The 21583-nt window shown below is 38.9% G+C and overlaps 1 protein-coding gene across 2 annotated transcripts; it reads right to left on the minus strand.

Moving 5' to 3' along the window:
- Positions 1 to 461: 461 nt before the first annotated feature.
- On the minus strand, positions 462 to 21121 carry enpp2 (ectonucleotide pyrophosphatase/phosphodiesterase 2). Of its 2 annotated transcripts, none has more exons than XM_017700869.2 (25): positions 21062 to 21121; positions 20353 to 20443; positions 18374 to 18529; positions 17880 to 18005; positions 17182 to 17242; positions 16417 to 16514; positions 16216 to 16295; positions 15993 to 16112; positions 14960 to 15015; positions 13698 to 13763; positions 13244 to 13316; positions 12289 to 12397; positions 11846 to 11971; positions 11521 to 11552; positions 10696 to 10823; positions 9447 to 9531; positions 9282 to 9369; positions 8954 to 9123; positions 7263 to 7308; positions 6881 to 7020; positions 6465 to 6600; positions 5080 to 5157; positions 2291 to 2423; positions 2005 to 2158; positions 462 to 1107 (listed from the first exon to the last, which is right to left on the minus strand). In XM_017700869.2, exons 1-25 carry the CDS (start codon positions 21074 to 21076, stop codon positions 937 to 939), a joined length of 2538 nt encoding a protein of 845 aa, XP_017556358.2. In that variant the 5' UTR covers positions 21077 to 21121; the 3' UTR covers positions 462 to 936. The 2 variants fall into 2 exon arrangements, with proteins under 2 accessions (XP_017556358.2, XP_017556357.2); XM_017700868.2 differs by having other exon boundaries at positions 7263 to 7398.
- Positions 21122 to 21583: the final 462 nt, after the last annotated feature.

Below are 21583 nucleotides of genomic sequence, written 5' to 3' on the forward strand. Positions count from 1 at the left end.
ATTTGTGAATATTTCTTGTAAAAAATGTATTTTGTATCTTGTAAAAAAATATTTATTGTACAAAATGATGCATGTATAATAGTAGAGTTGGTGGTCCTATTGGGATCAGTTGGCTACATTGTAAATGTGACCTGTCTGTATAATAGTCTACTCTCAAATCAATAAAAAATAAATAGTGTTGGGTTAACTGCATATATGGATTCAATCATGATTTAAGCAATAAAAAGGATAAATAATAATAAATGAATTAATGTGGTATTTGTACTTAGGATTTCATGATTTCAGCCATGCTTCAGCAACCTGAAGTGTTAAAGAAATTAAGAAAAACTTCAACAATAAAGCCAGCTTGTGTCTATTTGTGATGAAGTAACTCCCTCCTGTGGACAGAACTGCATAACATGCTAAACTGCCAAATGACCACCAGGTGCCACTGTTTTTCCCAAAATGATCAGGATAATATGTAAGTATAAAAGTGTTTAATGTCATGAAATTCATTTAAAGCATAGTAAACAAGTCGAATCAGTCAAGTGGTACATGTTGAAAGACAATATTACAAGTTTCATTATAGTATACAGTACAGAAATTCTCACTCACGCTCACATTTCTCAGCCTTGCTCACGCTCACCAAAGCACGTATCACTCACTCATAAACCTTGAATAAAAGGCAAAAGCAACATCTTCACACTGTCATTTAAACTCACTAAAAAGAGGACCATTCATGTGTGTAATTCATTGAAGAAAAATGGAAATTGCTGAAAAACGTTACATGAAAGACAATAAATATGACAGCTTGTATAAAAATATACACCATCTCATAGGACAGGGCATTGGAGGGGGGAGGGGGTACGGGGTAGTAGTGGTGGTGGCAGAGGGGCAGAGGGGCAGGGGGTGGGATTTTGACGGGACGAGGACGCCTAGTAGAAGGACAGCAGTGGTTCAGATCTCACTCTCGTACGTGTGCAGATACGTCTTTAGAGAGAGGACGTCGGTGTAACTCTGGCTCGTGCGGCGGAAGAAGTCAAGTCCTGTCAGGAGCTCCACGTCCCGCACACGTGCCGTGTGCATCTTCATCAGCTCCTCCACCCACTTTGACTCGTCCTCTGAACTCTAGATGAGCAACAAAAACAGTGTCAAATGTTTACATTGAGCCATGGGTGAAAACAATCCTTTGAAAAAGACACCAAAGACAATAACAAACAGGGTAACTTGGGGTTAGGATTAGGGGTAAGATGTCCCGTTATTTTCTCTCCTGATCAAATGATGGAGCCATAACTACTCAGTGGCTATGATCTAATTATTTCTGAACTTTCATCAGATCAATGAATTTTTGGGGGTCAGTCGAATCAAATTTATTGACATCCATAGATTTTTTAATAAATAAAAAACTAGAAAGTAAAATTTTGGGGCAAGAAATTCCCCCAGGCAAAGAGGCAAAAGCCCAACTTTTACAATATTGCCTCAAAATATGAATTAGTTAGATACAACACTGCTGACCATAGGCTGTAGACAGGCTACAGAGCATTAAGAGTATTTTCTAGTAGCTTTGTTAAAATTGTTTTTTACTGTTATATATTACGCTATACACAGCATTAAATGACCATATAAAATAGCATTATGCAGTTAATATAAGCATAATACCTATTTAATTTATAAACAAAATATACTTTTCTAATATTTCTAATTTACTGTAGTTTGTATTTTATCAAAGATTATTACAGTGAAGTGGAAACTAAGGCATAAAATGACGGAGGCCTTGTTTAAAAAAATATTGTGCTGTATTTGAGTGAAAAATAAATGAACCAAATAAATCATAAATTTATTAGACTATTGTAAAACTTAGATGCCAAATTGCAAGATTAGCAGTGATGAGAACAGATATGATTATGAGCCAAAAGTGCAGCAAAGAAAAGAAAGAGGGATGTGAAGAAACAGCAGAAATCTGAAAGAAAGAGAGAGCATGATACTTGAGAGGAGAGGGGGAAAAACAAGGAGAGTCCAGCTTACATTGCAAGTCTCATCATTATCTGCTCTGTGTGGCAGGATGAAGGAGAAGACACTGAGAGGTCCATCACAGGAGTCCACAGCCTGTGTGTAGTCCAGACAGCTTGTTGCCACAATGAAGAAATGAGTGGGGATTGGCACGGAGCCACTTACATACCTGTGCGCACACACATAAAAAGATACTTTCAGAATTGACAGAATCCAGACTTATTATAAAAGCGTACTTCTGTACAGGAAAACTTAAAAAAACAAAAATAAAAATATCGCTGCATTCTTTTTTTTCTCGTACTGTTTCATCTTCTCTGCTGAGTCTCGAAGGCCATCATAGTCGTAGTCAAAGATGGGACCGATGACTACATTGAGTCCATTTCTCTCACTGCCGTATTTCTTCACCAGAGTCTTCTGGAAGTAAGTCCACACACCTATCACGCAGAGGTAGATGGATGTTTAGATGGGTGCCATTTGGGTTCCACTGATATTACATTTAAAGACATGTATGCCACGTAAAATACTTGAAAATTCAGTTTATTTTTGCATTAATGTGTGAATACATTTAACATTAACATGCTTGAAACATCATTTTTCACTTTTATGGAATATTCCATAACTTCAACAGAATTGTCTGAATTTCCTGACGATCACTGAAGGAGGAACAACATAATGTCTGATTTATTTTTCACTATTTTCAATTCAATATCAATAGATCAGACTGAAAGTACAACACTGTTACCCGAAAATAGAGATGGAATATAATTATTCTTGAAAAAAATAAATTGTAAGTGGAATATCTGTACATGTTCTCATGCCATTAGCATGAATGCTGGTTACCCACATTTTGTGTATTATGTATTATCGAAAAACTCCCTGTTACTTATTTTAGCAACTGTCAGCAAAGAAACTGTAAAAATGAAATATTGTTCCTGTTCCTCCCACTTTTTTAAATGCCTAAATGGAATTTGTCTTAAATTCAATGTCAAAAACTGTTAAAACTTGTTAAAAAAAAGTTTTTTTAAGAGTGACAAGAGGTACATGGCACCCCAACCATGGAATCATCCAGATATGGAGACAAAGTGTGAGAGTATTAACACACAATATTTTACAAACATACTATTCCTTCACTTCTGAAATGGCCGTTTGAACAGTATGGGTGGTAAATAGGGAGTGTAATTGGGTATTTCATTATTCCAGATGTCAGGAGAAGAGGTCAGATGGCATGGCGTAGGGGTAAGCGGGTTACACACAGACTTGAGGGGGAGTACTGAGGACACAGCGAGAGAGAGAGAGAATTAGAGAGAAAAGGCCTTGAGCTTCTGCAGTTGGCAGCACTTCAAAGAGAACCTCAGTGCTCCCTTTTCCAGTCCAGCTAATCAAAAGCAGATTTGCCACGCTCACACACCAGCCCTCGTACTCTGCTCCATCTGCCAAGCCTCCTCTACACCCATCTACTGCTCCAAACATTGGGAAAGACTGGATATATATGCATAAAGTGCTGTGCAACAGTCAAAGACCACCCTTAATTTGTATAATTTCCAGTAAAAACGGACAAAGTACAAATCTGTTTTTCAACATCATCAAAAAATACCATTTTTTTCAACATTTACTGTGTCCACCTTCTTTACAATTTCCACCATTGAGGAGACCTTCAAAATAATTCCACAACACCAAAGTTCAGTCTTGGATCGTAAGTGCTTCTCATGATCCAAGTAATTTCAATTTTCAGACCATAAAACCATCAGTTCACAAAACCTTACTTCAATTCTCAGATGTCCAGTTTTGGTGTTCTGCTGCAAATGTTCTTTTCTCAGTAACAGCATCTTGACAGCTACACATTCTTTTGGGCTCCTAGTTTTGAGTAGTTGTTTCTTAGTGGAAGGATGGACAGAAACAGCTTTAGATTTTTTCAGATCTGAAGCAAAAGTGGAGCTTGATTTCCTCCCACTGTTTATCAGATGATGAACATCTGGTGCTCTACCAGGTCTCACACAGTTGGTAGAAGTCCCATTTTCTATGTATCTCTTCGTCGTTGTTTGAACTCCAGTTTTGGGAACTTCTTATTTTCTTTTCTCTTCCTTATGCAAGTGCATTATCTTATGTCTAATGTCCTCAGACATACCTGCTGAAAGTGACTAATCTGAACTTGTTGCTGTTTAGGCTGGAAATTCAACAAACGAAGGGTGGTCTCTGACATGGAGTGAGGAATCCACTTGAGCAACATAATTAAAAACGTTCTATATTCTATTAAAGTTAAACTTCAATGAGTTTCTGATCGTTTGTGTGTGTTTTTCTATCAGCGTCCACGTGAGAAGTGTGTGCACCGATTCATTTCCTCTGAGGGGATGCAGGGTGTGTGAACAGCTAATCTGAAACAGAGGCACCTCTCACACAGTGGGTCGTTTTCAACCCAAGTTCATACCACAGGCCACACACGGCTTCGAAAGACACACACGCAGACACACACACTACTCTTTCTTTAAAGATTTTTTTTCCCATGGGTTTTTTCATGGTGGTCATTTTGTCTAAGCACAACAAATAACTTCCTGAAAGACACAACACAGCCCACCTAGTCTTTCTGAAGGCTAGGCAGAGATAATTCAACCCAGACTTCAGTCAATAAAATGTGAAATCTATCTGACAGCTCTTCTCACTTACTAAGGGAATAAGAGTGAGACCAAAGCAGATCTCAGGCATTTGCTTCCAGTTTCACTTATAACATGAAGAGCTAATTACAAAGTTGAACTACAACAGCTTCTTTCTGATACCAGCTGTCACCACCATCCATTCCACTATTGAACAATTACATGTAATGGAGCACAACCCCAAGGGACTGCATTTGGTCAGTCCAACATGATTTGAACTGTTAACTGATGACTGGATACACATGCTGAAGTGCTGAGAGTGTGGTTAAAGTCATGGACTTGTACCTCATGCATTTAAGTGCTTAGTTCTGTGGATAACTGTGTGAACCACTCCATTAAACTTTTAAAAGGATAAAAACAGCTGGACAACATCTTGCTTATGACTGCCTGTTTAATGAAGACCGTACTGCATGGTCAGTGAAAAGATGGCTGGAATTCTTACGCTTGAACGCTGGGTACATCGGCACAGTGTTGGTGATGAGCACAGCATCGTATCTTGCTTCTTGGGTCGAGGCCAACTCTGTTAATCATGAGACACAGACCAATGAACAAAACATTTATATGCAATTCCATTTTTTGAGACAACACTCATGTACAGCATAGAATTACATTAGCAAGCACAATAACAAACTTACTTCCAGGTGGATAACATCAGTACAACACGAGTTTCCCAGATTTTGAACCAATTTATAGGAAAAACAGAACACTTTCAGTAATCTTATAGATAAATATGAAAATATTCAGATAGTTCACCTCTAAATATTTACAGTCTGACAATCTATACACTACAAATGTCATTATTGTGGATATTAGCAAACTAGCATACTATTAAAGTGGTCTTTGTCCGTGTTGCCCATTAAATTCTATTTTTAAGAAATTCTTTTCACAATGCCATGATTAAATAATATTTAATCAACTATTTTACTTTTGGTATATAATCATAAACATGTCACGCATAATAAGCATTGTTTATTTAAGGCACGTTCACTTCGGAGGTACCTGTTGGATGTAAGACTACCATCACAGGGATAATGTTAAATTACCTTTATGTTGGTGCCAAACTAATTTCACTTTCCTTCCTTGGATTTAATATTTCTTATTAAAAACCTAAACCTAATCCATGATATACTGGGGTGCATTTGGTATAAACATAAGTATGTTTACAAATATTCTGACTTGGTTTACAAATATTCTGACTAATTGCAAGGACAGATGCATTATTAATTAGAAATGCCCATTTATAGATATCACAAATGTACAGTGTAATATAGCACAGAGGTGTTACAAGATTTTCGTGGTTTAATGACTTGGACAATCCATTACAAGCCATTGTTAACCTGGGTCTAGGCTAATGTATTATCCTATCATTCATTTTTAGATTTCTTATTCAGTAACTACTATAACGTATATGATTAAGATTAAGTGACCCTTATTACTCTCACAACAGGGAAATTTCACTTCCGCTTTTAACCCATCCGTAAAGTGAAACACCACATACACACTAGTGAGCACATACACACTAGGGGGCAGTGAGCACACTTGCCCAGAGCCATGGGCAGCCCTATCCACAGCAACCGGGGATCAGCTGGAGGTTAGGTGCCTTCCTCAAAGACACCTCAGTCACGTCCTGTCAGCTCTGGGGATCGAACTGGCGACTTTCCGGTCACAAGGCCGGGTCCATAACCTCCAGCCCATGACCGCCCCCCGCCACGACCGTTATATAATAGCTAATTATATGCAAGTTATGTAGTTATGATAATCTGAACTCACATACAGGCCCTTAATAGTTAAGAGGATATATTTGTGTCTCAGAAGGGGGTGACTCACGAGGTGGGTAGAGAAAACCATAGGAGATCTGTTTGTCAGCTCGGTAGTTGGTGCAGGACTGGCTGTAGGCTGGAGGAACTCTAGCATCAGGCCTCACGCAGTTACTCAATGCTTCGGGAAGAGGAGTCACATTCACCTGAAATACACCAAACAAATAACATAGCATACAGAGATTCATATGGAGCAAAACTCTTTAAGTAACATGAATTACAGACATCAAAGCTATAGATATCAAAGTAAGATTTCAGAGACTGACTGTAACAATATTCCATCAGAAAAAATAATAAAATGAAAATTTCAGGTTTCCCCTACACCATGATACACAACAAACTCCATCTCATCCCAACGTATACTCCTATATCCATACAGGCTCTCAAATCTGTGTATAAAGTGTTGTTGCTGAGGCAGCTGAGTACCTGTTTAGAGACGGTATAGGAAGTCCACAGAGGCATGGAGAGAGCTTCACTGTATCCACTGATGTAGTCACTGTGGTGGAGGATGCCATACTTGGTGCGGAACATGACTGCTGGCCGACCATGAGGAAGATTCTTGCTGTCTATGAAATGAAAAAACAAAACAAAAAAAGTGGAAAAACTGCAAAGCTCTGAAAGAGATATTTTTATTGATGCAGTGTTGACGCTGATTCATTGCAGGAAACAAATGGTTAAGTAACACTAGAAATACTTGTTTTTCTAGATACAAGTTAAGCCAATTTGGAAAGAGTAGGATTAACATGTGTGTATTTAATTGAACAAACTAAACCATTTCAGTGTGGGGCGGAGTGGAGGGGGTCATTACCATTGATAACTTGTCTCAGTCGTTGATTGAGCTCCTCCACTTTGTTCTGTAAGAGACAGAGCCAGAGTGACTCCAGGTTATAGCCTCTTACCAGGGCCACTTTCAAAGCCCTCTGCCCCCTACTTTTTGAACGCAACTGCAAAAGATTAAAGGTGAAAATCTCTAGCAAGAGATCTACACATCAGCGGAAAGCAAAGCACTTGTAGGAACAAGAATTTTTTTTACCAATTTATTTCTTGTTATTAAACACAAAGGCATGAGTCGGTTTCCTGGACACAGATTAGGCCTAGTCTAGCATTAAACAGCAATGTCAATGATGATTTACCACTGAAAAGACTTTAGGATTCAACTTAATCAAGGTCCAGTAAACCAACACAATATGATTTAGGGAACCTTGTCTAGACACAGGAAAGGGCAATTACAGTTCTGTTGTATTTTTAAGCAGGATAAAAAAAGATCCAATAGTTTTCATAGTGGATCTGGAATTTTCAGAAGTGATTTACAGGGCATTTTAAGGCACAACATTTCTCTTGATAATGGAGGTATTCCTCTATTCAACCAAGGCTACTATCACAAATGTGTTAAATGGTGACAAAAGTCAGTGGTATGATTAAATACTAACAAATAAAACTGGCAGGTAGATTTCTAGCTAGCAACCTAGCTATAAAAGAAATGTTAATGCAAGCTAGCTGTACAAGAGACGCTAATGTTAAGATGCTAATGTTAAGTAGACACTGATGCTAGAGGAAGTTTTTTAATGCACTGCAGCCAACATATAACTTAAATAGCTAGTGAGTCACATTTTGTATATTTCTGACCTTTACTGTGCTTACAGTTTATTGCAGTTATTTTTCTTAATCTTCGGCAGCTGGTTATAAGTTAGTAAATTAATGGTAAAGCAATCTTCTACACTTTTGGCTTTGTGTTTTGTATCTTTATGGTACTGACCTTCTTAAGACTAAAAAGTAACCCTACAAAGTCAGTTACCCTACAAAGTCAGTTACCCTACGTAGGTGATTAATAAACTGTTAATAGACGTTGTGTCAGTAACACAACAAAAGCATATCAGTGAAATGGCAGTAGTGAAGCTTCTGAATACAGTGAAATTAATATCTTGTAGCTGTACTGTTGATACATTACTTACATTAAGTAGATGTATTGTTAATATGTTACTTTCATTACACAAAGCCTAACCTTACCCAACCTTAGCCAAAACCTAATCCTAAACCCTGGTCCTAATCCTAACCCTAACCTTAACCTCAACCCAAAACCTAATCCTAACCCTAACCTTAAACCTCAACCCAAAACCTAATCCTAACCCTAAACCTAATCCTAACCCTATCCTTAACCTCAACCCTATCCTAACCCTGGCCCTAATCCTAACCCTATCCTTAAACCCAACCCAAAACATAATCCTAACCCTGGCCCTTATCCTAACCTTAACATTAACCTCAAACCAAAACCTAATCCTAACACTCATATGTTTTTGACATGTTACTGAGAGTTCGCTGAGTGTTTGTTTCAGAAGGACCATTCAAAATAAAGTGTCACCCAGTTTTTATTTAGGGATGTGAACATTTTAATGTGCAGGTGTGCCTAAACCACAATAAATGCAGACAGGTCTTTACAATTTAGAAATGGGTGAGAACCTCATCATGAGGCCCTCCAAATGAATGTGCAAAGCTGCTGACCTTTTCATCACAAGTGCACCCCAGGTCATCAGTTATGGCTGTGGTGGGCCCAGAGGGGGTTGGCTTGGACACTTCTTCAGGCATGCTAGGTTTGTGGACAGGGTTTTTCAAAATGTGGTTCAGACTACCATGGGTTCCGTTGTTAGGAACAGGCTTCAAGCCAAGGAGGTCTATGAAGGAATGATGTAAGAAGTTTGTAAGGAGTAATACAGTTTATGCAGCTTACTAATGCAAATAACTAGCCCCTTTTAGCTTTCATTTACAATTCTTGATACTGACAATATGATAAAATTGGAATAAAAAAAACTGCGAAATCAGTCATCATTACCACACATGACGTTATACAACTCAATGTTCTCAAACGGTGGTATCTTTGTCTTGAATTTAAACATTGGTCCGTATCCAAGGAAAACAGTCTGCAAGAGAGAACCAAGTGAGTAAGAAACACACCACAGCCCTGTTCCAAATATTATCTGCGGCTTTGTGTGCATACCTGCATGCTAGTAATCTTATTATCGTATCCGTGGTCACCCGAGAAACCACATCTGCCTGGATGCTTCTTCCCCTCAGGAAACTTCCTGTGGCAGAAAGGGTAACAGGGTCACTGTAGCTTTCACTATATAATAATTATTTTTGATAATACAAGTGGTGGAAAAACTAGTTACTCAGCTCTACAGTCACAGATCAACAGTAGGTCAACAGACCCATAGACCCCTGAGCTGACCAGATAAATGTCAACAGGAACGTTTACATCAGCAAAAACGACAAACATTTGAGCAGCAATGGGCCAAGCTGAAAATGCCAAACTGCTGATTGAGCTCAGTGATTCCTGTAGTATATCTAGCTGCTGCAAGCATGTATTGTAAATCACACAACAGCAGGAGATCTCAGCACACACATACCTTCTGTTTCACCTCATTCCATCCAAGAAGATGATTTAAAAGCCTACTTCATGCTACTACGTACAGGCCTGATGAAACACTGCACTATGAAGAAGGAGCTGCTTCAGAATTCTGGTGCCACCATTTAGACAAGTATGTATCTTCACTGGTAGGCCTAAAAGAACTCTTTCATTTGAGTCCTGCTGCATGCCAAGGCAAACAGAGGAGGGCTTCCCTACAGCACCACAAGGAGTTGCTTCTCTCTCTTCATCTACATCTTCTTTATGTAGTGTGTTCAGAAGTCATCATTAGCTCTGGGAATGACCTCATGGGTTTACTTTAGGAGTCACAGCTTTCCACAGTGGGCAGGTTTTCACATTTAAGGCTTATTGAGGATATTGTGGAGAAGAGGGTTAAGAACCTACAGCAGAGATAACACTCCTAACAAAGGATCAAGTCTCTGGTGCTTTTAGAGCACTGGTTATGATGGTTAACAGGTGCACAAATGTCACTTGAGAAGACGCTAATCTAGCTTGTTATACTCTGCTGATTAAGCAGAAGGACCTCTGGAGAGCCAGGCCATACTGTATGTGCGATAAAGATAAATAATAACCTATATAACATGTATGACTTACCATGAGATAGCAAACTATATGACCTAATTCCTCTGAAAAAGATGGACCCATTTATGTCATTGTGTGGTGTTTCCATGATTGTTTGGTGATCCTAAATCAGCACTGCTGCTCTGAATCATTAACATACATTTGCACTAGGCCTACAATACAAAGCCCATCTGTTACAATCATATTACTAAGATATCTAGGACATTAATAACTTCACACTCTAAGTCTATTACTTTACCTTGCTACATGCCATTTTCTTTCCACCATCAGGTGGATCTCCTCAATGCGGCGATTGTTGGCATAGTGGAGGCGTTTGGGAAGGTGCTGTTTCAGGTAGGGCTTAAAATGCTGGTCAGGCTTTTTACACTGCAAAATGAGTTCAACTCAGTAAAATTAGACAGCCTGGTCCATGCTTAAATAAATAAGTAAATAAATAAGTCCATTTATTTTAAATGATCCTTTTCCATATATGGTACTGTGCAAATGTCTTAAGCAATCAGCAAAAACAATATGTAAGCTTTTCTCTGGTCAGAAACTTGCTCAAAAACATTATTAAAATAAATACAAATGAACAAATACAAAATACATCGAAATTGTATATGTGTGAGTGATTGTAGCTTAACTATTTCCAAACCTCTCCTCTCATAATTCTAGTATTTACAATTACTGTTGAATACTTACTTTAGCGAATCAAACATTGAATCATATATTAAATTCTTTCAGATGTGCTGCTGATGGAATTTATCAAAACCAGACAACATCAGGAGTGCATCAAGAGGTCAAGAACCAAACTGTTCTTGTATAATGGCCAACAAACTGCAACGACAGACTAACTGTAACTCTTCTTGGTTGTTTGGAATTGCCATCTGGAGCACTCAGCCCTTAATTGTACTCTTCTAACTAATATATTAATACCTTTTCAGGAAAAAATAATATTGTTTGTTAAATATTAATTGTTAAATTTGTTTGTTTAAAGGCAAAAAAGACTTTGGCACAGTACTGCATGTCATCAAGTAAGAAAAACTGATGGAGTAACAATTTATTGGTATATGAATGTACTTACTGTAAGATTTGCTACCACTGCTTTTGCATCAACTACAAATTACAAAGAATGAAAAACTTAATAAATATAACAAAGAAAGATTCAACATGTTCATGCAATGAACATGCAATAAACACAATAATGCAACAATGAAATGGTACAACAACATTATAAACCATTTAAATAATATACAGAGTAACTACACTATTCACTACAATGTTAGTCTTTATGGATCCAAGTTAGTTCATGGTTACTTATCTAGTGACAGTAGTTGCACAGTTTTGTGCCATCTCACAATTGCTAAACAAAGTAATTAGGGACAGGCAAGCTGTCCTGGTTTACTCACATTTAGAGTTGTTGGGATGTCGAGCTCGGATTCTCCCAAGAGAGCCAGGGATTAGGATGATATCATCGACGTTGGACATGTACGAGCTGAGAAACTCTGTACGGTCACAATGAGCTTCCTCCATGCCTGAGAGAAAGTATACTTTAGTCGGTTCGTTCACAGCATTTTTGGAAGCCAGTTTAGTGACTTAAATTCCTAAGGTAACACACCCTGTTAGCAAATGCTAAATTAAGCTTTAACTATGTATTCTAACCTGATCTCCCTAAATATACCTCTAACATTACACGCAGTTTCACTTTTTTAAATGGGTAAGGGTCTCATTTATTTGTTACGAAAGGACACTGAACCTGTCAATGAAATTGCAAATGATTACACCTGATGTTCTTGAGTAGACTGATGTACATGCCGTATATGAGTAAAACATCAGGAGTGAACAGCATTACCATGGTCTCCAACCAGGATGATATTAACACATCGGTGGAGTTTCATCTGTTTCAAGCCATCCATCAGCTGGCCAATCACCCTATCAATTTCCCTCAGAGGGTTGTTGAGCTGTAAAAATGAAGGACATTTTACCAAGTAGTAATGCAAATTCATTCAAATGTAAGCACCTCTGACAAATAATTAGACACATGCATAATTTCTTCTCTAATATTTGTTTAAACATCCATTTGCTGACAGCACCAATCTCATCAGGTAATGATTAAACCAGTCTTTTAAGTCTTTTACCTTCCTGCCCATTTTAGTCCATTCTTCCACTAACTTAGTGTTTCAAGCTAATTACCACTTTCCAGGATGACAACTGTTGGGTGACTATATGTGACAGGCTCAAGAGACATGACGGAACACTGGGACAGTTTGTCTGACTAACAAATATACCAGACTTCAATCTTGAGCAGCAGGTGAAACGTAAAAATATCCACAGGAGCTCTGGCTGAAATCTGCACCCAGTTTGTGGAAGAATGAGTTAAAAATGAGAAGAACTATCTCAAGAGACTGGTGTAATTCTTACCTGATAGGGTCAAAGCTGTTATTAAGGGATGCATAGTCAAGTAATAGAAAACATATGATGTATGTGACTACATTTTGTGAGCTCCTTTTGGTATTTGGTCTTTCTTAAATAATATGTAACACATGTGCTACATATTTTCTTTGGATCTAGAATTAAGCTATGTCAGGTTGGCAGGTTGAGTCCAGCCTGCAGACCATTGCGGGAAGCCAAGCTTCCCGACTGCCCACAGTGAGTCTGAATGTGTGTATGTCTGCTAAAGTCTTGTTTTCTTAAGGGAACATATGGAGCATGTAACATCCGTGTATGTGTATATTAGCTAATGTGGTTTCAGCAGATCTGCTAGACGTCTTAACCATAAATGTGTATTTTCTTGTAAGCCAGTCCACCTCAAGGCTCTGGGGTCCTAGTTTGTGGCCATAGGTATCCGTCTGCTCAGAGTGCATGGCGTAAACATATGGCCTGTAAACAGAAATCAATTCACCTTTGAGCTTTCACTCCAAACAAAACTGCAAAGGTACAGTCAACAGAAGCAAAGCAAATGTCCTCATATACAAAGATTCTGAGTTAAAATACACCTCTAAGCTTGTACTGCAGGTGTACTTGGCTCTTTTAATCATACAAACAATCACATACTTTTTACAAGGACTGTATATTAATTGTTTTATTAAGAGAAGGAGAAATAAACAGGGATAAATTCTCTTATCATTAGTCTCCAAATGCTAGCAGCCAGAATGCCACAAACAATCATGCTCCATACAGAATGTTTCCAAAGAGAGAGTTGATTACTGGTGTTATTATACAACACAAAACAGTAAATATTAAGATTGAGGGGGCGCTGACCTCTCTGCACTGGGGAGGTGAAGCCACTGCAACATGGTCAACACTCTCCGCTCCAGCGGAATCACTCTGCAAGCACACAATCAGGACAAACCATTAAATTACAGATTGGACACAGAACTACACATAAGAGCAAATCAAGTAAAACTACAGTAAAACTGTAGTCAGGAGATGTAAATCATAGGGGTGGCTGATGATACTGGAAACATATCGATATTGACAGATATTTACTCAAAAAAATATCAGCATTGGACAATTGTTTATATTTTACTGATACTTTGGTCCATTATCAGATGAGCAGAATGTTTAGAGTGTTTAATTGCTTTTACTGCATTTATTAACTTATGCAAATACGTGTTACACTTCTCTGTAATGATGTAAGGTGAATCTAGTTTCAATTTTCCACATTTTATAAATGCTTATGTGTTGTCATCAGCCTAGAATTCCATATTGATGCATTACTGATAAATTAAACATAATGCAGAAATTGTGATTTCTGTTAAAGATGAAAATAATTTAGTCTCCAATGAGAAACAACATTGAAATTTTCACATGTTAACAATACTATAGCAGCTTCTTGGAGCATAAAAAAGATAAGAGTTTCATATTCTCTTAGTTTCTCATTCCTTACTATGCTGCGCTCCAGGTCAAGACTCATCTACATTCTCCACATTAGTGGAGTTTTTGTGTATTTGGGTATTTTTTTGCATATAAAAGCATGGAAGATCTCTACAGGAAATCCTTTAGTCCTCCGTAAGGCTTATATCCTCTCTTAGAGTCAGAAAAATTCAAATCTATTCACAAAATTAATTTCCTCCCAAATTCTAGGACTCAGGATGTGGGATAGGAATAGTGCTTTGGCCTCACAGTTTGAAGAACTTGGACGTTAGAATCCACAAGGGCTTTGCTTTGTGTAAACAAGCCCCTTCTGCACAAATTGCTACAAAAACACTGACCTGTTCGTGTCTATGCCTGGGCAAAAAAGAGACTCCAGTCTAAAAGGTCTCTGTGTGTGAATGTGGAAGCCGTTGTGTTGCAGACATGTTACAAGCGAGCTGGGGGCTTGCCCAGGAGCACGGCAAAACACAAACATGTGTATAATTTCTAGCTTTGCCTGAAACTGACCGCAGCGCAGTTATGGCATAATTATGCCAGAAACTGTCCTTTTGTTTCGTAGTGGGACTGGGAACTGTGTAAACACTGGTGTTGCATGTGGTCACATACAACTCTGCCACTTCCAGAATGGGAATAATGTTCAGACTTACATAGGCCAGAAGAAAGTGCCTGCCTTCACTCCCTGCTTCACAGAAGTTATCCAGATCTAGAGGGAAAATAGAGAGGGAGTTTAAAAACTAAACATGCAGTGCACTGGTCTGTGCTCTTATAGGTGCATCAGTAAAGTGGTGACCCTGAATGATGGAAGGAGGGTTGTTGCTTAAATTCATAGACAAAACTCTGAGAGCAAGACAGCACGGTCACATAAAGAAATACCTTTTGAAGCTCCAATTCCTTGCTTAGGAGTTTAGACATATTTATTAGGAAATCAAATGAAATTTGTTTTGAGATCAGGTTGGTTTGATTACACTGTTAAAGGAAACACTGACTTATAATGGTGCAAGAAAGTTGCTTGGTGCTGTTCAGGAATGTTAAAAGAAGTCATATTCAGAACAAACTGACCTTTATCATTAAGATGCTCTGAATAAAATCCTTAAAAGTCACTTAAAAAGAAATTACCATCACTGATCCTAAAGAGAGCATTTCCCATTTTATTTAAACTACAGAAAACGGAGGACGAAATGCTATAAAAGCCTAGAGCAGCTGTTAAGGGCCACAGTTGGATGATCACTGTCAGCACACTACAAAATCTGATTGGCTGTGCTCCTTCACAAATTCCATATGTTATGTCTTTATAGCAGCATCTTCTTGAGCCTTCACTCTGGTGTTTTTGGTGACAGCCGATAAAGGATGAGAGTAGAGAATTGGTGCCAGCTGCTGAACTAATGCTTGCCTGATGTGCCAGGAGCTATTTTCCTCTTCTCTTTGGAGAAGTTGGAAGTATAGATGCACACTGAGTGCTTAGAAAGAAGAGGAAAACATCTGCATGTCTAATGTTAATCATTCAAACAAGCATCTTGGTGATGGCTTAAAGACGAACACTGACAAGATTAAACAACTGAGTATAGGAACCTTTTTGGAAACAGATACTTAAACACAATTTCTAGCATTCACTAACATGGAAAAAGTATCTATAATCTATACTGAACTCCACAAGACAAGACAGACAGCGATGGGACTCACAGGTTGTCCTCCCCACCAACGATGGTTCAGCTTCTCCTTCCCTCGAAGATTAAACGTTGCATCGAAGACAGGGTCATGCATGGAGTTACCAACAATTCCATGGGACTCAGGATAAAGGCCCTACAACAAAGGAGAACTGCATGTGATGCACTGGCGAACAACAAAGTCACATAAAGCCATGGCAGTCAAAAGTACAGTCACTGTAAGTAGGTGTAATGCATACCGTCGCGATTGTATATAAATTTGGATAGGTTTTGGAGGGGTAGACTGGTCTCATGTACGGCGCATGGGTTCCACATGTTCCTATAAAAGAAAGGATAAAAATGAGCCAGAGGTAAAAAGGAAAAGCTCCAATATGTGATATTAGATTTTTAAACATATATTATTAATATAATATGTGTCACCAATACAGATTCAGTCTTACTCAGTTTCTCAATGTTGGGGATCACCGTATTGCCTCTCTTCACGTAGGAGGCTCGAAAGCCGTCAATTGAGAGCATGATGAGAGGTGGACGAACAAACCTAACCAGAGAAAATTCAAACTCTGAAACATACTGAATGAATGCATAGACTTTAAAATGATCTCAAAGATCTGCCTCCATTTGTAGCAGTTGACTGGGATGTATTGCCAAAGTGTCATAAAATGCTAATCTACTTCAAGAACGTCTCAAAAGGCTCTGATTGAAAAGTCACAGACATGATCAGTCCTCACACTTCCTGTAAAGGACCTCATTTGCAGGTGTTCTGTCACACAGATGCACTTTTCAGTCTGTGTATGTGCCGTTAGCAGCCTACAGATATGTAAACTAAACAGTGTGGTGTGAAGTGTGTTATGCACCGGGAAACATGGTGTGTATTCAGAGCTGCATTTAAATAGTAAAGTGGTGTGAAGTTTGCCACCCAAGCCTGGTGTTCATGAAGCATCTCAGAAAAGGAGTGCAGATCTAGGAGCACGACCAAAATCACCATAAACAGATTAGCACTTTCTAGGTCTGCTTGTGAACTGAGTACTCCAGCAGTTATCAACAGAATTTATGCTATTAAGCCTACTGATGGACAGAAAGTCATTGTTTACAACCCTTTAAAACAGAGCTTAATGTGTACAAATGACAATTTTTATAACACAAAGAAAGACTACTAAATACAAGAAGACAACAAACAGTGCGACCCAAACTGCTGTGAGACTCACCCAGCAGGACACTCAGGATTCTTAATCTCCTCACACTCTTCTTGCAGCCAGGGAGTATCACCTAGAGAAAAGGTGGGTGAGGTCTTTAAAAGACTAGACAGATGATGTCTCTCGTTCTCTCGCAGCTTTAGTTAAACATGTTTATTATCTATTTGATAGCTTACATATCCTGTCAGTTACATAGAAGGTCAGAACCTCATATATTTGTGTGGTTAGGCCTTTGCCACAGAATCAGAACAGAACAGAATCCTCTTATTCAGGTACACATTTGGGGAAAAAGCATGGTAAATGGCAACCAGTTTTTCCCTTGCTTTATCTTTTATTTGACAAAGACGAAGCTTCAACTTGCATGCTATCACTATATTTGTTCCTCATCCACTTCAGAGTTACGAGCATATATTAGGAGCATACATAGAAATACATTTTCTTCTGGTAATTTTGAGGCGATTCCTAACACTGAAATGGATCGAACACAGTGATGGGCTGAAACACAGCTCATAAATTTGTAGTTATATATTTTCTTCTTTAATTTCACCTTTAATTTTTTAAATATATATATATATAAATGAAAGATGTCTTTCAAACTGGCAGAAAAAAAAGGTTTCACTGTCATTATGGGTTGTTACTGCCATAACTTGGTTACTGTCGCTACCTAATCTGGCTTCATTTGAAAGCACTTCTGGGAAACAAATTCCAACCTTTGCACAGAGTCCTGTAGTTTGTGCAGCAGTCTCCTTTGGCCAGGCAGTCGTCCGAGCAGTGGCAGGCATGCTGGTCATTTCGGGTTTCCCCACATCGCTCCTTACTGCACTCAAAGCCCCCCTCTGATAGAGCAGAAACAGAAACACACTCACAGTTATTCAGTGACAGCTGCAGCATAAAGTCCCGCTCATTAGCAGAGTAAATAAAACTGTACTAGACTAGTGCAAAAGATAAAGTCCCAAACACACACAAGGAGCTGTTTTGGGGGGAAAGTACCCTCATGTGAACCTGAAGAAGTTCAGCTCTTTAAGACTGAGAAAGGCTCCGTCATGTTCTCAGAGCTCATACTGTTACCATAACGTAACCCTTTTCCAGAGAGCCACGACCCTTCCTTACATAGAAAAGGTGCACAGACTAAACCATACATTTGCAAGGTCAGCATACATGCAGAGAGGAGTGTCTGTACCAGAGAGTTGGGTAGTGGGCCTACCTGTCTTCAAACAGTGCTCGTCAAAATCTGAACAGCAGCTGTTGTAGGTTTTGCACAAGTTGTCACAGCGGCAGTTCGGGGCCTCGACTTCCTGCAGTTCAAAGCACCTGTTTTTGCAGGATCCTGATGTGCTGTCATACGGGGAGTCTGACTGGACTGAGATGGGGTAAAGAAGGGTAACATCTGCATTAACATCTGCTGGAAGTTTGAAGCAACAGCAACCTTGATCAGAGCCACAATTTCACTTCCCTCATGTTTTATGGCAGAATAAAAAACAGAAAGTGCAGGGAAGTTAAACAAAGGTCAAACAAGACAAAGTCAAACTACCCTGACCACCAACTCTAATAGAAATAACTACATGCACTTTTACTCACTGGCTGCTTTATGAGGTTCATCTACCTTATAAGTCCAATAGTTCAATTTTACGTGTCAGTGCCTCTGTTGAGTTGGGAGTGGATAACTACCCAAATACTGTTTGGTCAATAGTGGCTCTGTGGTCAAAAACTGATCATTGACTATGGGACTAGAGTAGGGACACCTAAACATTTAGTCTTACTGGGCCAAAGCATAATGTTTGTGGTGGGCTTTGGGCCAAAAAAGACAACAAGCTAGCAAGTTGTTTTATATTTTAACTGGCAGCACACACAAACACACACACACACACACACATATATGCACAAACACATACACAGACACATGGCCGTATATGTGGAGAAACAGTACTCCTGAAATATTAGCTGTTTCTCTACACACGCAGCACATGAAATTCAGTGGAAAGAAACTGTTCACACCGGTGGTCTCTTATCCAATTTATGCTCTGCTAACTTGTATGTGTTGTTATATCTGTGTTGCAATAACAACTGTACGGTGTCACGGATCACCAAAAGTACTTAAAAAACAGAAAAAGAAAATAATCTAAAACAACAGATATTCTCTTATTGGCTGAGAAAGCAGGAGATCAGGCAACTTCCAGCCAGCTCAAATCAAATGTACTGGGCCTCTTGTGCAGCCCTGGATTAGAGAGTGGCTAACACAAACTGTGCATGATAGCAGATGAACTACAATCTATAATTTGCTCACCAGCAAGGTGGAGCCACAAAGTAGAGGTTTCTAGTCATCAATGAGCATATTTCCTTTCCACAAGTCCACTACGGGAACATGGATGACTAGTTAACAATCCACTGAGGGAGTCTGACAGGATTTTAAGTTGGGAACATTCAGACAAACCATGATCAGGTACACCTTTGGCTTTTAAATCTTTCCTCACTCACTGACCAACCACATGCACTGTTTTTTAACTGGGGTCAAGGAATCTGGGTCAAAAGGCACTGAAGCTCTCTCTGCACATCTTAATATTGACTTAAGGTAAAGAAAAGCAAATATTGCCCAGATTTCCATCAACGGATCAGTCAGGTGGTGGACGGGCAACAGTGCGCGGTTGTTTCTTCAAATGCTACTCGCTCACCAGAGCTGAAGCTGGCACGCACGCCTGATGCAAATCTCCAGCAAATCTTTTTAGACCAAAAAAAAAAGAAACTGGCTTGCAATGAAGAAGGAAAAAGAAAAGGACCCAAGAAAAAGACCAGGTTTGGGGAATTAAAAGTGACTTATATAAGGCTGAAACGTACATTAAAATTAAAGAAGCATTGAAAAAGTCTTTTTTTCCTCCCAAGCTCCACTAAAACGTAACTATAAACTTGTCTGTAGACTTGACGTGTTTAGAAAGACGGCAGCAAACTTGCTCCTGAGTACACAAATGGACCCAACACAGAACTTCTTTCCAAAATACACAGTTTCTCAGTGTAAAGATCATATTATTGCTGTTTTGCATGCTATAGGCCTAATAACATAAAACCTGTACAGACAGCTTTTCTTCCCCAGCTTCTTTAACCTTAAAAATCACATTCATCACAGGGCGAATGTCATAACTGGGTTCCTGGGCATAGAAGTAAAGAAGAAATAAATCACAGGGTGCTTACAGTCATCTGCCGTCCCCGTTTTTCCAGACCGACTGAGGACATAGGCCAGGCAAACACTGGACCCCCACAGGAGATAGATAGCACAGAGTACCTGGAGAAACATTTCAGACATAAAATAAAACAGCAAGATTACAGAACAGCAGCCGATTGTCAGACATTTGGATAAAGCAGTGCAGTTTTAAAACAACTGCCTCGATACTTGATGCTGGCCCGATTATTTACATTGTACAAAAGAATATTTGACCTCAGATCTTTATATTGACTGCAATGAAAACAATGAAAAATAGCATTATTCAGAACAAACAAGAGTACTTCATTTCATAAAATACATCATAGGTTCTATATATATATATATATATATATATATATATATATATATATGTGTGTGTGTGTGTGTGTGTGTATGTGTGTGTGTTATACTGCTGAATTACATTATATTATGTGGAGTTAAATACGCTAAGTGTAATATACTAACTTACCCTGTCACATTAGGTTGTGTGTTATTTTCTAAGGCACAATATCAGCTACATAAAAGATAGGAACGAGGTTTAAAGCCATTGGCCTTCTGTAGTGTCTCCACACACCGTTAAAAGTTTACAGAACCGCAGCCCCCCGGACAGTGAGTAGTGAAAGCTGACATTAAGTGACAGCAGCGCTGAGAAAGTTAGTTTTCCTGACTGGACGCTGAGTCCGTCTCCTCTTACCGTACCGGTTTCAGCTCCATCCTCCTCCTCAGCGCTGCCGCTGCTCCGCGCGCACAAACTGCCACAGCGCGAGCACCAGCGCGGATCAGCAGCTTTAGCTGGCTAATGAGGAGGCGGCGCGTGCGCATGCGCTGAACGGAGGAGACCAGCCTGCAGTTAAATCACACGAAGGAAAATAAACATTCATCTTCTGAAACGTTCATGTATATATTAGATATATAATAATACAACTTTTTCGTAACACAAAGATTTTAATCCATGTATTTATCCTACAGATGTAGACAGAGTAGGAGCAGTGGTGCATGCACATATATATATATATATATATATGTGTGTGTGTGTGTGTATGTGTGTGTGTGTGTGTGTGTGTGTGTGTGTGTATAAAATGAATGGACAGCACAAAAAATTTAAATGCTGAACATAGAACTGGCATACAATATATTTTCCATGATTTTTTTCTTTTTTTCAATGTTTTCATAAATGGGTATTTTAGTTTTGGTCAATAATCATCAGCTTTCTAAAGACCT

This window comes from Pygocentrus nattereri, chromosome 3 (genome assembly GCF_015220715.1).
Source record: "Pygocentrus nattereri isolate fPygNat1 chromosome 3, fPygNat1.pri, whole genome shotgun sequence".
Taxonomy (NCBI): Eukaryota; Metazoa; Chordata; class Actinopteri; order Characiformes; family Serrasalmidae; genus Pygocentrus; species Pygocentrus nattereri.